The 15,508-nt window shown below is 43.8% G+C and overlaps 1 protein-coding gene and 1 long non-coding RNA gene across 2 annotated transcripts in view; one reads left to right on the top strand and one right to left on the bottom strand.

Moving 5' to 3' along the window:
* The window catches only part of STAB2 (stabilin 2), a 165,980-nt gene that overhangs the window by 88,075 nt on the left and 62,397 nt on the right, over positions 1–15,508 (top strand). The window contains exons 31-38 of the mRNA XM_075007690.1: positions 291–368; positions 568–666; positions 781–888; positions 6,481–6,612; positions 8,815–8,943; positions 11,499–11,555; positions 13,358–13,453; positions 14,552–14,747. Coding sequence (XP_074863791.1) covers positions 291–368; positions 568–666; positions 781–888; positions 6,481–6,612; positions 8,815–8,943; positions 11,499–11,555; positions 13,358–13,453; positions 14,552–14,747 — 895 coding nt within the window. The remainder of the gene's footprint in view (positions 1–290; positions 369–567; positions 667–780; positions 889–6,480; positions 6,613–8,814; positions 8,944–11,498; positions 11,556–13,357; positions 13,454–14,551; positions 14,748–15,508) is intronic.
* Positions 1–15,508, bottom strand: part of LOC142020094 (uncharacterized) — a 70,981-nt gene that overhangs the window by 24,355 nt on the left and 31,118 nt on the right. The window lies entirely within an intron of this gene.

Genomic DNA, 15,508 nt, shown 5'->3' on the forward strand with positions numbered 1-15,508 from the left:
TCTTTCAGGGAAGACAGAGCCACAATGCTACCCATTCTGCACCTAGTTTCCTCAGAGCAGATGGTCTGGATTACAGCCTCTACACACCAGGACTGTGAATCCAGGGAGCTTTCAGATAGACTAGGCCAGGGGAAGGAATGCTTGCTGCTTCCCATACATCATCTTTGAGTATACTAGACCAGGATGCTATCTAGCTCTGTGTGCAGAGACAGGTGGCACTCTGCCGCACACACTCAGTAAAACTGGGATAACTGCACTGCAGAAGTAAACTCTTTTCCTTTGCTTTCCAGAACATCACTATTGAAGGAGCTAACATTGTAGTTGGTGATATTGCAGCCACAAATGGAGTCATCCATGTTATTGATAAGGTACCTGACCATGCAGCTAAAATGTTATCACCTTGCTCTCTATTCCTCGGCCTCCTGAGCAAGGCGATACAGCTTTTATGGGGAAAACAGCTGTGAAAATACATCGTATGGTACAATGATTTGTTCTATTTCCAATCCTTGTAGCAGCCAGCACAGTCCATGCCAAGCTATTGACATTGCTTGTATGCTTTTATTTCAGGTTCTAACACCACTCAGAGGTATGAGTGGCACGTTGCCAAAACTGCTCGCCCGCCTAGAACAGATGCCTGATTACTCCATTTTCAGGGGTTATATTATTGCAAGTATTCATATTACTTTAAGAATATAAGTGCAATAGTCTTTGGACTATGTGTGTTTGGGCTGCTAGCAGAATATCATTATAAGTTGTTTTTTTCTTGTCTTTCCATAACAGCAATATAGCCTGGCAAATGAAATAGAAGCAGCTAACACTTATACCGTTTTTGCCCCAAATAATGATGCAATTGAAAGTTACCTCAGGAATAAAAAGTCTGCCACTCTGGTATGTATTATTCATAAGTCTTATCAACTGACCACACCATTTCAATGTCGAAACTGCTAGTGTGCTACAGAATGGATGAAAATAGAAATGAATGAAACAGCAGGCTCTAGATTTTGCAAAAATTCAGTCAAGTTGGATTAAAAGAGGAAGGTGGGGATGGGTTCATTAGCTATTTTTCCCCAAATAATGGGAGGTTGGATTTTGTTCAACTCTACTGAAGCACAGCAGGTGTGTTCTTGGTAATGTTTTTCTGCAGTGGATCTCAAAGCACTTTACAAAGGGGATATTATGCTTGCTTTGCAAATGAGGAAATTGTGGCACAAAGAAATGAAGTGATTTACCTGAGATCATCCAGTATGCCAGCAGCAGACCCAAAAACAGAACTCAGATTCCTAGACTGGGTTACAGGCGATCTCTCTGCTCAGCACTACTCTCTGATTTGCTTAATAACATCGACGTAAAGCTCTGCCAATACAGGTTCAAACTCCCTGGTCCTACACCCTCATCCTGAACCAGGGAGTTTGCCAGAGCAGTGGAGGTCAGTGCTAACCCCTCTGCTGCCAGACTCCAGGCTCTGCTTCCAGCCACTGGGCTCTACTACTGGCCCCCAGCCCTGGTCACAAGGCTCTACTCCTAGCTGCTGAGTTCCGCTCCTGGCTCCCAGCTCTGGCTGCCAAGCTCTGTCCCAGGCCTCTGGGTTCTGCTGTTGCTCCCCATCCCCCCAGCTATTGGCCACTGGGCTCTGCTCCCAGCTTCTGGCCCTGGCCACCAACAAAGCATCTCTGGTCAGTGTTGTCAACAGGAAAAGCCCTCCTGTCAGCATAAAGCAGTATAGTCATGTCTCACAGGGGTGTTGATTTTCCACACCCCAAGCAGCATTTTTACACGGACATAGGCTGGTAGCATAAACCCAGCCTGAGTCTGCAATGCTCATGAATGAAACTAAGTTCAGGTGAGCTGCCCCACTGAATTCAACTCACACACAGGTGAAGCTTTTGGAGTGTGAAAAGCTTTATGGTTGTTCCATGAAGTTCCTCCTTTTAAAGTGACTGGAAGGTAGACTTGGGCCATGCTGTGGATGGTTTTGGTTTTTAAAAGCTAATCAGTCAGGCTTTTGTACTGCAAAGAGGTGTTCAAGAGCTAAATACCCCTCTTAGCTACACCCTGGGTTAAGAACTAGTCAGGGGATAAATGGCTTTAATTTTGGCCTGCCTTCAACAAGTAATTAAATCAAAAGCAAGCGGTGACTGGCTGGTGCACACACTAGTTCAGGCTTCTGCTTTCTATGCATCGCTGTTATTTATTCTGTCATGTGGGGGCTTCATTTCTTTCTTTTCTGCCACTATGTATTGTATCGACAGTTTTCCTGTGGGACTCCTCTCAGCCTGTTTGAGGTATGGCTCACAGGAAGTGGTCAGAGGACTAGCTCTGCCTGACCTCATCTCATTTTATAGCAGCTCCACCTTAGAGGGAGGAGTCTGGAGCAATCACAGTGCTTACGCCTTGATTTCAGTGGGGGCAAGATTTGCCCCAAGCAGAACATTAGTCAGGAGAAGCATCTCATCATGCTGATGACAGATGGCAGGAAATACCTCTCTTCATCTTAAATGATAACTAGTGAGATTTAATGTTCCCATCCCAAATGTCCAGTTTAGGCAGATCACATATCTGAACACAAAACAGTAGGACTTCTGTCTGGTGGGGATTAAAAATTGACACTACATTAATGCATGAAAAAAGCCAAAGTGACACAGTGAAAATGACAAATGTCGTAGTTTGGAGTAATTTCTTTCTCTGGAATAAATCTCTGAAAGACCTAAAAAGCATGCTACGGTATGAGCTTTAAGATGTAAACTGGAAAAACATTTTATACATGTGCCACGTGTATTCCCCTTCCTGAAAAACAAAACAGTCTTGCTAAAAGTGGAACCATCTAAAGCAAGAGTTTCAAAACAGAGTTAGGTTAAGTCATTTAGGGTACATCTCTGCTGCCAAAAAAAAAAAAAAAACAAAAAAAAATCCTCAGTGCCTGGATCGATAGACTGAGGCAGAACACAGTGTCGGACACTCTTTCCCCTGAGCAGGCTTCAGAGTCTAAACTTTATACTACTGTTTTTAGCCCCAGAGCAGCCATGTCTACACGGCCCTTTAGCACAGTGCTGCTGCCAGCAATGCTATGCTAATGATGGTTCTAGACATTGCAAATGGAGGTCTATTTGCAAACACATGCAGCTAATTAGCATAGTTGCACAAGATTTCGCTGTTGGCAGAGTGAGGTGCCAGCAGTACAGAGTCCGTGTGGAAGTGCCTCTGCCAGCTAAACTCCACTCTGTCGCTAGTCCCTTATCACTAAAAAATTCGTGAGCCTGAGTCAGTGGATCTGGGCTTTGAGACATGCCGTTGCTCCTCTTTTTTTGCAGTGTATATGTAGCCCCACATGTTTTTGAAAATTATTCTCCTGGTCCCAGATGTCCATTGCAAGCAGAACTAAAACAAAGCATTACTGACTATACAAAATGTTTGTTACAAAGTAACTCCAGCAATATGGGAAAGACCTGAGGACACACATAAGCCATTTTAAAATCAGAAAACCATTTGGTCATTTTAATGAAATAATGTTCACTCCACCAATCCTCTAGCAGAAAATAGAAAGCAGCATAAACACTGGCAAATGAACTATCAAAATATGATTGGGAAGGCCAAAAAAGAATTTTGAAGAACAGCTAGCCAAAGACTCAAAAAGTAATAGCAATAGTACAGCAGAAGCAAGAAGCCTGCAAAACAACCAGTGGGGCCTGTAAACAATTGTAGAGCTAAAGGAGAACTTAAGGATGATAACGCTATTGTGGAAAATCTAAATGATTTTCTGTGGACCCAGAGGGACCTAGCTGCTAGGGAAACTACAGAAGTTTCATGAGGCAGAGCAGTGCTGAGTAAAACATGGAGAAGGAGGATCCAGTAAATACAATGTACTAAGATTCTCAGAAAACCTTTGACAAGGTCCCTCACCAAAGGCTGTTAAGCAAAGTAAGCTGTCATAGGATAAGAGGTAAGGTTCTTCTCATGGATCAGTAACTGGTTAAAAGACAGGAAACAAAATAAAAGTCTAAATTAGTCAATTTTGAAAATGCAGAGAGATAAATAGTTGGGTCCCTTGCGGGGTCTATTCTTTGATCAGTCCATAAATGATCTAGACAAAAGGGTAAACTTGAGGAGGCAAGAAATGGCAGATCATATAACACTACTTAATATAGCTAAGTCCGAGGTAGACTGCAAAGAGCTTCAGAAGCATCTCTGAAAACTGGGTGATTGGGCAACAAAATGGCAGATGAAGTTTGATCTTGTTGATAAGTGCAAAGTAATGTACATTGCAAAACATTATTCTAATTGTACACATAAAATGATGTGATCTAAATTAGTTGCTACCTCTCAAGAAAGAAATCTTGAAGTCAATGTGGATAGTTCTCCAAAACCATTCAATGTGCAGCAGCCATCAAAAAAGCTAACAGAATGTTGGGAATAATTCAGACAGGGATAGATAAGACAAAAAAATCATCTAATTGCCTTTATATAAAGCCCTAGTATGCCAAATTTTGAATACTGTGCGCAGATGTGGTTACCCCATCTCAAAAGCTACATTGGAACTGGAAAAGGTTCAGGGAAGGGCAAAAAAATGATTAAGGATTTGGAATGGCTGCCATATGAGGAGAGGTTAATAAGACTGGGACTTTTCAGCTTGGAAAAAGACAACTAAAGGGGAATATGACTGAGGCTGATAAGGTCATGTATGATGTAGAGAAAGTAGACGAAGAAGTGCTATTTGCTTCTTATAACACAAGATGTATGGGGTCACCAAATGCAATTAACAGGTAGCAGGTTTAAAACAAACAATTATTTCTTCATGTAAGGTACAATCAAACTGTGGAACTCTTTGCCAAAGGGTGTTGCGAAAGCCACGACTGTAACAGGGTTCAAAAAGAACTAGATAGATTCATGGAAGATAGGTCCACCAATGCCTATTTGCCGGGATGGGCAGGGATGGTGTCAGAGGCTATTTGCCAGGAGCTGGGAATGAACAGGGAATGAGTAACTTGATGACTACCTATGCTGTTCATTCCCTCTGGGGCAGCTGGCATTTGCCGCTGTCAGAAGACAGAACACTGGGCTAGAAGGTTCTTTGGTCTGACCCAGTATGGCCATGCTTATATTCTTAAAAAACCTGTCATATGAGGAAAGGTTAAAAATACTGGGCATGTTTAATCTTTACAAAAGACAAATGAAGAGGGATCTGACTACACAGTCTTTAAATATGTTAAGAGCTGTTATAAAGAGGATTACAAACAATTGTTCTCCATGGTCAGTGAAGGTAGGAGAAGAAATAATGGACTTAATCTGCAGTGGGGGATTTTGGTTAGATATTAGGAGAAACTTTCTTATCATAAGGAGAGTTAAGCTCTAGAATAGGCTTCCAGGGAGGTTGTGAAATCCCTGTCATTAGAGGTTTTAAGAACACGTTGGAGAAGCACCTGTCAGGGATGCCATAGGTTTACTTGGTCCTGCCTCAGCGTAGGGAGGGGTTGGTCTTGGTAACTTCCCAAGGGCTCTTCCAGCCCTACCCATAACATATCTATATGCGCGTGCTTTATTATTGGAGGCTATGTCTAGGATGAAGAGGTCTGTTAGCAAAAGATACACAAATTGCACAACACATTTCCGTTATCTCCTGCCAACAGTTCTGTTGGGAGAGGCATTCCTGACATTTCCACATGGGGCCAAATGTAAGGAAAATCCCCTCTGCCGACACCTCCTTCTTGCTCTTGGAACAAGGATCACCAGGATGTTGGCAGAAGGCTCACAGAGTGGCAGACTTCTGTCAGGAGATCTCCGGGCTCCTGACAGAACCCTGCAATCTGGACATAGCCAGAGACACAAGACAGAGGAGGTACTATCTTTCAGTGGACCAACTTACTCTTATTAAGATATTACCTGGCTAATATCTGGGGACCAACTCAGCTACACCACCACAAACATGCAAAGTTATTTAATTCATTAGAGCAGGAGTGGGCAAAGTGGGGAGCACACCTCCAAGATTGGGTGTGACATTTTGTAAGGGGGTTGCAGCATGATTGGCTCCCGCCCCCCCACAGCTTCCACTGCCTCCCCAGCTTGCCACTCCCGCCTTCTCCTGCGCAGCCGCTGTATTGCTGCATCACTCCCTCCCCCACTGCTGGGCCAATCAGCATGTGCAGAGGCCCTGAGTCAAGCAGAGGGGGAGCTGGGGAGTTCCCAGTTGAAAAGGCACCCTCCTGGGGTCCTGCCTCTGAGAACCGCTGCCCCTTTGGGGCACTCCCTTGCACCTTCCAGCACCCCCTCCCATAGAACCCCTCCCAGCACCCCTTCCTGTGGTCCTCCCACAGGTTGGGGGGGCAGCTAATTGAAGGACTAAAAAGCGGGGGCATAACCTGAGCCCTACACTAGAGGATGACACAAGTATTTCCCCCAAATCATTTGCTGAATGAGCTGAATGTTTTGCAAGTGCATCTTTGTTAAAACATTGGCAGCGCCTCAGTGGTTTACCCCCATGTCTTGCAGGATGAGGACCAAATCCGCTATCACGTTGTGTTGGAGGAGAAGCTCCTGAAGAACGACATGCACAATGGCATGCACAGGGAGACCATGCTGGGGTTTTCCTATCAAGTGGGATTCTTCCTTCAAAATGGCCAGGTGCTGCTGTGTGTGTTTAAATGTAGGAAAATGTCCCCTTCACTATAGGAATGAAACTTCTATCTTAAATTGAAATGCACGTGGCAAAAGCTACTGACTCGTCATTGCCTTCTGACCCCTTAGTAGTACAAGAGATCCCATTCAAATGTGCTATTTAGTCTCAGATGGTCTACCAAGAGCCTGCTTAATTCAAAGCACACTGGGAGGGACCTTCAGCAAGGTATAAATTGGGCTGCTCAGATTCAGCATCAGATTTTACAACATAATATGATGGTGTCATACAACTGGCGGCTAGAGGCTTGCATTGAAAAGCAGTTGTTAATCCTATTTCCAGCAGCTTTTCTGGAGACTCCCTTGTAATTTTAACAACAGCACTAATACATATTGATGTTGTAGTTTTATAATCATTCTCATACCTGGAGCCCAAAGTGTGTCGTAGTATAAATGAATTTATTCTCCCAACAACCTTTCTACTCATATGGAAGCTAAGGCACAGGAGAGGCTCAAATCTGTGGCAAAACCAGGAGAACAGTGCACGCTTCTTTGATTTCGATCCTATTCTCTAGTCCAGGGTTGAGCAAAAGATGGCCTGCAGTCCAGATCCAGCCCACCTAACTGCCGGATCTGGCCCAGCACTGTCCCGTAGCCAGTGGGAGCCTCAGACAGGCTCCCTGCCTGCTGCCCCACCGCATGCTATTAAAGACGGCCATCTGCGGAGACCATGGGCATCTCTGTGTGCTGGGGAGGAGGCTTCTTGCTCTGTCCTCAACCCCAGCACAATCTTGCAGCTCCTGTTGGCTGGGAAATGCCCAATGGAAGCTGCCTGGGCCATGCTTGCAAACACAGGCAGCATGCAGAACGTCCCCCCGCCCCCAGGCACATGGAGCGCAGAGACGCACATGGCCTCCACAGCTGACCACTTTGAGCAGCATGCAGGTGTGCGGCAGGCAGTGAACCCATCCCTGAGTCCCACTGAGCTGCTGGCTGGGAGACACCTAGGTGAGCACCTCCTGGCCAGAGCCTGCACCAGGCACACTAACCCTCTGTCCTAGGTCACAACCCAAACCCTCCACACCCCTTCCTGAGTCCCTGTCCCAGGTCACAATCCACTCCCAGACCCTGCACCACATTCGACACCACTCTTCCAGCTCAGAGTCATTTCCTTCACCCGTAGCCCCCTGGTTGTCCCAGACTCAACGAGTGCTCCACAATAGTGGTGGGTGGGATAGCTCAGTGGTTAGTGCATTAGCCTTGTAAATCTAGAGTTAGCAGCTCAATCCATGAGGAGCCCTTACAAAGGTGCGGTCCAGGTTAGATTCTTAAATAAATCTGTCAGGAATGGTGATCGGTCCTGCTGTGAGGGCAGAGGAGTGGATTTGGTTTTATATACGGTAATCCCTCGATTTACATGGAGATTGCATACTGGGCAGCTTCCGCATAAATTGAATTTTGCGTCAGTTGGGGGGGTTGGGGGAGCAGGCAGCTGGGGGAAGTGGAGGGGCAGCCACATGGCCCCCGGCTTCTTTCACATGGGGGGCACACAGCTGCTTACCCAGCGGTTTCTGAGAAATTACGCCACAAGCAGTTATGTGCCCAGCTGGGGAGCCCGGGGCACAGACAGCTGCTTGCAGTGCTGGTTCTCCCAGCCGTGCAGAAAGCATCTGTCTCCCAGCTGGGAGAACCAGCGCTGCAAGCAGCTGCCTGTCAGGGATGGCAGCCTGATTAGTGGCACCTGCCTCTAACAGGAAACCGCTCCTGTCAGGGGCAGCAGCCACGAGTCAGGCTGATGTCCCTGACAGAAGCAGTTGTCCCGTGCTCCTGTCAGGGATTTCAGCCTGACTCGTGGCTGCTGCCCTTGTCGGGAGTGGCTGCCATCCCTGACAGGAGCAGGAAATAGCTCCTGTCAGGGGCGCAGGAGTCAGGCTGCTGCCCAGGACAGGAGCAGTTTTCTGCTCCTGTAAGGGGCAGCAGTCATATAAACCCAAGACACACGCAACTTGATGGTGCATATCTCAAGGGTTTACTATATATATATATATATATATATATATATATCTATATACAGCTATTATAAATATATAGTTGTAGTTATAGTTATAGTTATAGCCTCCCAGCTGAGTCTATATCCTCTGTCCAGACAGAACTGCTGCTGTGCAGTTCTGCTGATCTACTGCATTTTAACTGACTGCATTTCTTTTACAGCTGTACATAAATGAGGCACCTATAAATTACACAAACATTGCAACGGACAAAGGAGTTATTCATGGATTGGGAAAAATTCTTGAAATCCAGAAGAACAGATGCGATATCAATGATACTGTAATTACAACTGTAAGTTGTGTCTTGTTTGAGGCTGGTGTTTTAAAATGTGTCATAGATGTTTGTACAAAAATATAGTTATTGCACATGGGAAATACTGCATCATGCTGCTCCGTTGTACACCAATATCACAGCAATAAGCTGTCTGTCCCTGCCATGTTTCTGTATATCAGCAAGAGCCCATGTTAACCCATTGCTTTAATAAGCACTGATTGGTGTTGGTCCACTTTTGTTTAGTGAAAACTCTTTCAAACCAAACTTTCAACAAGAGAGAAGTTCAGCTTTCCATTTTGAGATGTAGATTCCTTCTACTTGCATCCATTCCCTTAACCTGTAAGAGAGGCATTACTTCCCATTGTGTTCTTCACGTAGGTCAGACCAATCCACAGACTGCAATGACCAGTGCATTAACTGTAATGAAAGCAGTGCTGGGGCCCAAGAAGTTTTTTTACATACCTAACAGATGCAGCAAGCCCAGATATGCAGACACTATGGACTGCAAAGCCTAGAGGTGCTGGGGATCAGCCCTGACAAGCCCTGGTACAAATTAAGCACTGGCTCTGCCTTCTGGAGAACAGCATGCAATTTTCAGTGGGACTGGCAGTCGATGGTGTCCTTATTGGAAAGGCAAATAAGACAGCCCATAGACTGCTCACTTTGCTTGTTCTTAAGGCTGGCATGGCACAGAAATTGGCCTTGGAAAAGGTGTTTTACTATGCAAGATTTGTGTTTTGTCCAGTTCAAATTTAAATGACTTTGGGGCTTTTGTTTTTGCTCAGAGTCAGTTTCCGGGGTTTGATTTCATGCATCTACTATGGACATATGAAATTCACCTCTCAGGGGTCACAGTCCACCCCTGTACTCCTAGCACGATGCAAGGAGTAAGAGAGGTCGACAGGAGAAACTCTCCTGTCAACCTTCCCCAGTAGAGACAGCCAAGTTAGGTGGGGGCAGATACGTCAATTTTAGATACGCAATTGCCATAGCTAGAGCTGCATATCTGTGGTCGACTTACTTTGCCTAGAATAGATATAGCCTTACACTTAGATTCCTCAGTATAGACACTTGGACCTCCCTAGAAAACTTCCCCCAACTAGGTCGCTAATTTAGCAAAGCACTTAAATATGTCTTTATGTCCCTTTGAAGTCAATTGGACTTAAGCATGTGTATAGCTGAATACTGGTAATGTTAAGAATGTGCTTAAAGTTAAATACATACTTAAGCGCTTTGCTGAAGCAGGATTTAGCTGCATAGCCAGCTCTTTACCAAAAGGGATTTCCTCTAGGAGAAGAGATCCCCTAGGGCTATGTCTACAAGGGAAGCCTCTGTCGACTGAAGTCATTGTTGGAAAGGATTTCCCAGCAAAACTTCTGTGGACAGATTGGCCGTTTCTATACAGGCCACTTCCTTTGGAAGTTGCATGCTAATACAGGGAGCAAAAGATGCTAATGAGGTGCGGATGCAAATTTCCCACACCTCATTGGCATAACATCATGTGATTTGGAGTCCAGAAGACCATTCTTCCAGAGTCCAAAACACCATGTAGAAGCACAGCCCCAGGGGAGGCTTCCGGAAGGAAGTCCTCCTTCCAGAGGCCCCTTCTTCCCAAAAATTTTCAGGAAGAAGGGGCCTCCGGAAGGAGGACTTCCTTCCGAAAGCCACCCCAGTGGCCACACTTCTACACGGTGTTTTGGAGTCCAGAAGAACAGTCTTCCGGACTCCAAATCACATGAAGTTATACTAATGAGGAATTTGCATCTGCACCTCATTAGCATATTTCGCTCTCTGTATTAACATGCCACTTCTGAAGGAAGTGGCCTGTGTAGAAACGGCCATTGTGTCTACACATAAAAGTGTACTGAAAGAGCAATCTGCTCTGTCAGCAGAGAGCAGCCAGACTTCCTGGCCCTCTCTTGACAGAATGGTTGACCAGAAGCTCTGCAAACAGGGCTTCCCAGTGAACTGGAACCCTGTCTGTCAATAAAGGGTCCCCCACAGCATCTGCATGTCTGTTTTGTTGACAGAACATTGTCAAAAGAGGTGTTATACGTGAACAGGAAGAGGTATAACACTGCAGGTGGATGTCTGCATTTTGACAACATACTGTTGACAAAGCACATGTTGTGTGTACACACTCCCTGGATTTTCCCAACAAAAGCACAGCTTTGTCAGGAAAAGCCTCTCGTGTAGATGTAGCCTAGCTCTCCTGCTAATCCAGCTCACCCTTATCTTTGGGCTGCCCATAATGTTATTGCTATGAGGAATTCTTAGGGATGCATTTCCTTTGGAACAGGACAGTCCTTGGGTTGTTGGAAACCCTGCAGATCCTTTACACTTCACAAGAGTTCTCGGTAGGCAGCTTCCTCTTGGCGATCCCTACATTTCTGCCATGATGTACACCCAAGCCAGCTGCAGTGATAGTCCCTCTGATGCTCAGTTTTCCAAATTTAGGATCTTTCACTGGTTTAAATTTCCTAACTTCCCCAAGAGCTGGGAAGAGAAACAAGGTAGAAACTATCTGCAGTAGTGTAAAACTTTAACTGTGTATCCCTTCTGTGTTTGCCAAGGAAAAATGCGCTCTGTGCTTGTATCAGTCACGCTGCCCTCCTGGAACTAAAGAATTTGTAAGTATTATACAATTAATACTGAACACACATCATTTATATCACTGTCCCTCAAACTTTTTGAGACCACGGAACACAAAACAATAATATTCTTTATGGGGAACAGCTGTGAAACCTTTCTCCAAAAAAAATTGTCAGACCAAAATCCCCAAACAGCAACACATACAGCAAAAACAAAATGAAGCAGTTTAATCAAGTATCACAGCAATGAAGGAGTAACATTATATGTGGTTCTAATAACAGAATATATATACCAGCAGTCGACACTATCAAAAAGTATTGGATGCTCATGGCATACCTGTGAGCTGTTCACAAAGCACCAGTGTTCTCTGGAACATAGGTTAAGAAACATGTATATCATTTGCAATACTGAATATAGAAAGAGACTGTGACGAGCCAAGTTTCCCCCTGGTAGAACCCCACTAATTTCAATGGAATTACCTCAGTGAATTGGACCTATTCATGTATTTCAATTATTCAGACCCAGCAGCCCTAAACCTTGAGTCCAACTGAGCCATTCCTAGCTTGGGCCCCAGGAGGCTGGGATTGAGATATTTTAAAGATCTCTTTATGCTTCAACAATCCCTGAGGCATCTGGGTGCCAGTACAGACCCTAGCACACATTAGAGCAATCTCAAGACAAAATAAGTGCTGTCACCATGGTCCCTCTCAGCACTTACATTGGGTGGGAGACCAGGAAAAGGACAGAGCCCACTACACTGACTCTGTACCAGCCGGGGAATGTTCTAAGCAGAATAATAATGCCCTATTGTGCAGCTTTTCTGGCCCATTTAGGTCATGAGAGCGTAGGAAAGAGGCACTTGATCTGCCCCAAGTGAGGGATTAATGTTCCAGGGTGTTTTGAAAGTTTAATGACAACTCTTTTTCTCTTCCATCTCCTAGATGTCTGTTTCCTAGACATTTTGTTTTCTGGCCAGTGAGGATAGGGTCAAATAGTCACAAGGAGTTTTATCATCATTGGATTTATTTTTATGGAAAGACTTATGGATTAAGTTAAAACTGGGTTGCTTTAAGGAATCTAAATTAAGTCTGAGTAGATTTTGCCATATATCTTTAGTAGTCGTAGTAGTAACATTTTATTTAGAGTTGTATAATTATGTTGATAATGTGATTACAAAAGTCTACACAGTTACTGTAAACATTCCTCCACTTTATCCAGCCAATTGGTTAGCAAAACCCTACTAAAATTGTGATGGACAAATTTGGAGAATTTTGGCATTTCTGTTTTAATAAACACCCAGATGACTGGATGTTTGTCTGAACTTTTTGAAACTAGAAAATTAGGCTGGCAGGCTTATAAGAACAGGCTTTCCCAAGACTTACAGCATTTTCTGCTTCTGTTCAGGCCTAGAATAATATAAGAATAGCCATTTTCACAGTATTTTGGCAAATTCTTTTTCAGAAACAACTACCTGTAGGAAGTGCACAAAAATGCATGGAAAAAAAAAAGAACCGTAGAAATTTTACTTTCCAAATTTCAGAAGAGTTTCAATTCAAATTTTGGACAAAGATGACTAATTTTAAATTGAAGTGATTTGCCCAGTGGCACTTGGTTAAATTGACTATGAATTAGTTAGCTAATTATCTGTTAGCCTATTTTATATTTACAGTACAGAATGTTTTTCTTAACATATGATCTGAATTTATTTAGCAATAGAGGCAGATTATATACGGATGCATAAAGTATATTGTTTACACAAAGTTAATACCATTGTTAAATGTTTAAAAATAGTTGTGTGATATTAAACACTGAAATAGTTATCTTACCAACTTTTGTACAGGTAGGAGAGAAGAAATATTGCATCTATGTTGAAAACTTTATGGGAAGACCATCCATTCAGATTGGATGCCAGCCTAAGTGTATTAAAACTATAATTGTAAGTTTTATTCATTATCATTGTTATTTATTATGTGTTTTGTGGTAATGTCTAGGAGCCCCAAACATGGTCCAGAATCCCATTGTGCCAGGTGCTGGACAAACACAGTTCAAAAAGGAAGTTCCAGCCCCAGGGTTTAATGACTTTCTGGGTAGACCTCTTAATGGACTAGCTTATGGTGAGTGATCAGAAGTTTAAGAGGGCAGGTTGAAAAATTTTTAAGTTTTCTGTTGGAAAATGCTGTTTAGAATAAGACTTTTTTCACAAAAATTGAGGTTTTGATTTTGAAAAATATGAAAAGAAAACAGTTTTGGAAATGGGGAGCCATCCAATTGTGACTTTAAGAGCAGAAATCTTCAATTTTTCATGCGGAAACATTGTGTTGTTTTGAAATGTACTTAATTTTATATTTTAACATTACCTATAAAGAGGATGAAATGTGAAATAAAACATTTTAAATTTCTCAGAACAGAATGTTTCAAATGACACAAAATGATTTTGTTTTTTCTGAGCTTTGGTTGGTGACATCTTTCAAAAATTGCCTTTTGTTCTCAATTTGGGGCCATTCTTTTCCCCCATCTATCTTGAAATATATTTCACCAGACAGAATATCCATTTTCGGACCAACCCCAAAGGTAAGAGGGGGCTGACAGTTGCCAGAATTCAGTACTGGGGTATTGTGCAGAGATAGGGAAGGGTGGCAGTGTTTCCAGAACAGTAACTCTTTGAATCTCCTCACAGTAAAAATCCCTGCACCCTCTGCATTGTGGGGAGCACAGGGCTCACTTCCCACTATGAAGCCAGAGTCTGAAAAGGAAGAAGTCAGAGGTGGACCATGGCCCAGCTTTCTCTCTAACAGCCAGGGGGATGCAGGGGGAATGTCCTCTACTGCAGGGGGAATGTCCTCTACTGCAGGGGGAAGTCCTCTACTGCTCACCTGCCTGTGCATAAGAAACACCCCCAGGCGAGATTGTGTTTCTCTACTGAGGTCTGTGGCACTTCTGCTGGAGTAGTGTGGCTCTGCACTCTGCTGTATGCAAGGGAATGGCTTAAAAGCGCCAGTTCTAGCCTTTGTTATATGTTGTTTCTCCATTTCAGACCAGAGAATGCTGTGCAGGTTACTTTGGTCAACAGTGCCAGCCCTGTCCAGGGCAAAGTGGAAATGCCTGCTTTGGAAACGGCATCTGCTTGGATGGTGTTAATGGCACAGGCGTGTGTGAATGTGAAGAGGGGTTTAATGGAACCGCCTGTGAAAAATGTATTGAAGGAAAATATGGTCGCAACTGTGATCAAGGTACTCAATGCCTCCAGACTATGCACTTAGCTTCTCAAATCTTGATAGCTATCAAGCTGGAAGGATGACCAGCCAAAAATCTCTGAAATTCAGTGGCTATATAAGTGAGTTCTCCCAGTCTCCCTGCCCTGGATATACTCTCAACATTCTAGGCCTTAATTATCTTCCTACTTACACTGGTGTAAGTCAGGAATAACTTCACAATAACTCACCTCAGCCACAGCTGTGTAAAACTAGCATGAGAAATGAGCATCAGCCTCGCTTTTCATGCATACCTATTGTACAAAACGTAGTGAGAAGACATGAGGGGACATTTGCTGGTTCTTGGCAAACACTAAACCCAAGATCACCAATACCAAGTATTCAAAATTTGAGTTAAGGACACAAAAGTCATGACTGGCTCTAAAATTGAGAGGCTGTTTTGTTTGTCGGCGCATTCATTTTTGAGCTCACAGGTTACACATAAGCCAGATTTTTAAGTTTTTCTCTGTAGCCAGGAGGGTTGGAAATGAACTTGTTTTTAAACAAATGCTGAGCTCCTCTCCTGACTCCACCGTTAACCAGATCTGGGGCTTTATGGTGTGCACCAAATACCATGAAAATGAAATAAGTTTCCAAGAGCTACAACACTGTACACTGTATAGTTGAGTTTAAAATTAAAAAGTCCACCCTTACCCTTCCACCCAAGGAGGTGACAGCCTCTTTCCCTTCAGCCCATCTAGGCTCACCTCTTAACCCAAAAAGCACATGTCATTATTGTA

Source organism: Carettochelys insculpta, chromosome 1 (assembly GCF_033958435.1).
Source record: "Carettochelys insculpta isolate YL-2023 chromosome 1, ASM3395843v1, whole genome shotgun sequence".
NCBI classification, from domain to species: Eukaryota; Metazoa; Chordata; order Testudines; family Carettochelyidae; genus Carettochelys; species Carettochelys insculpta.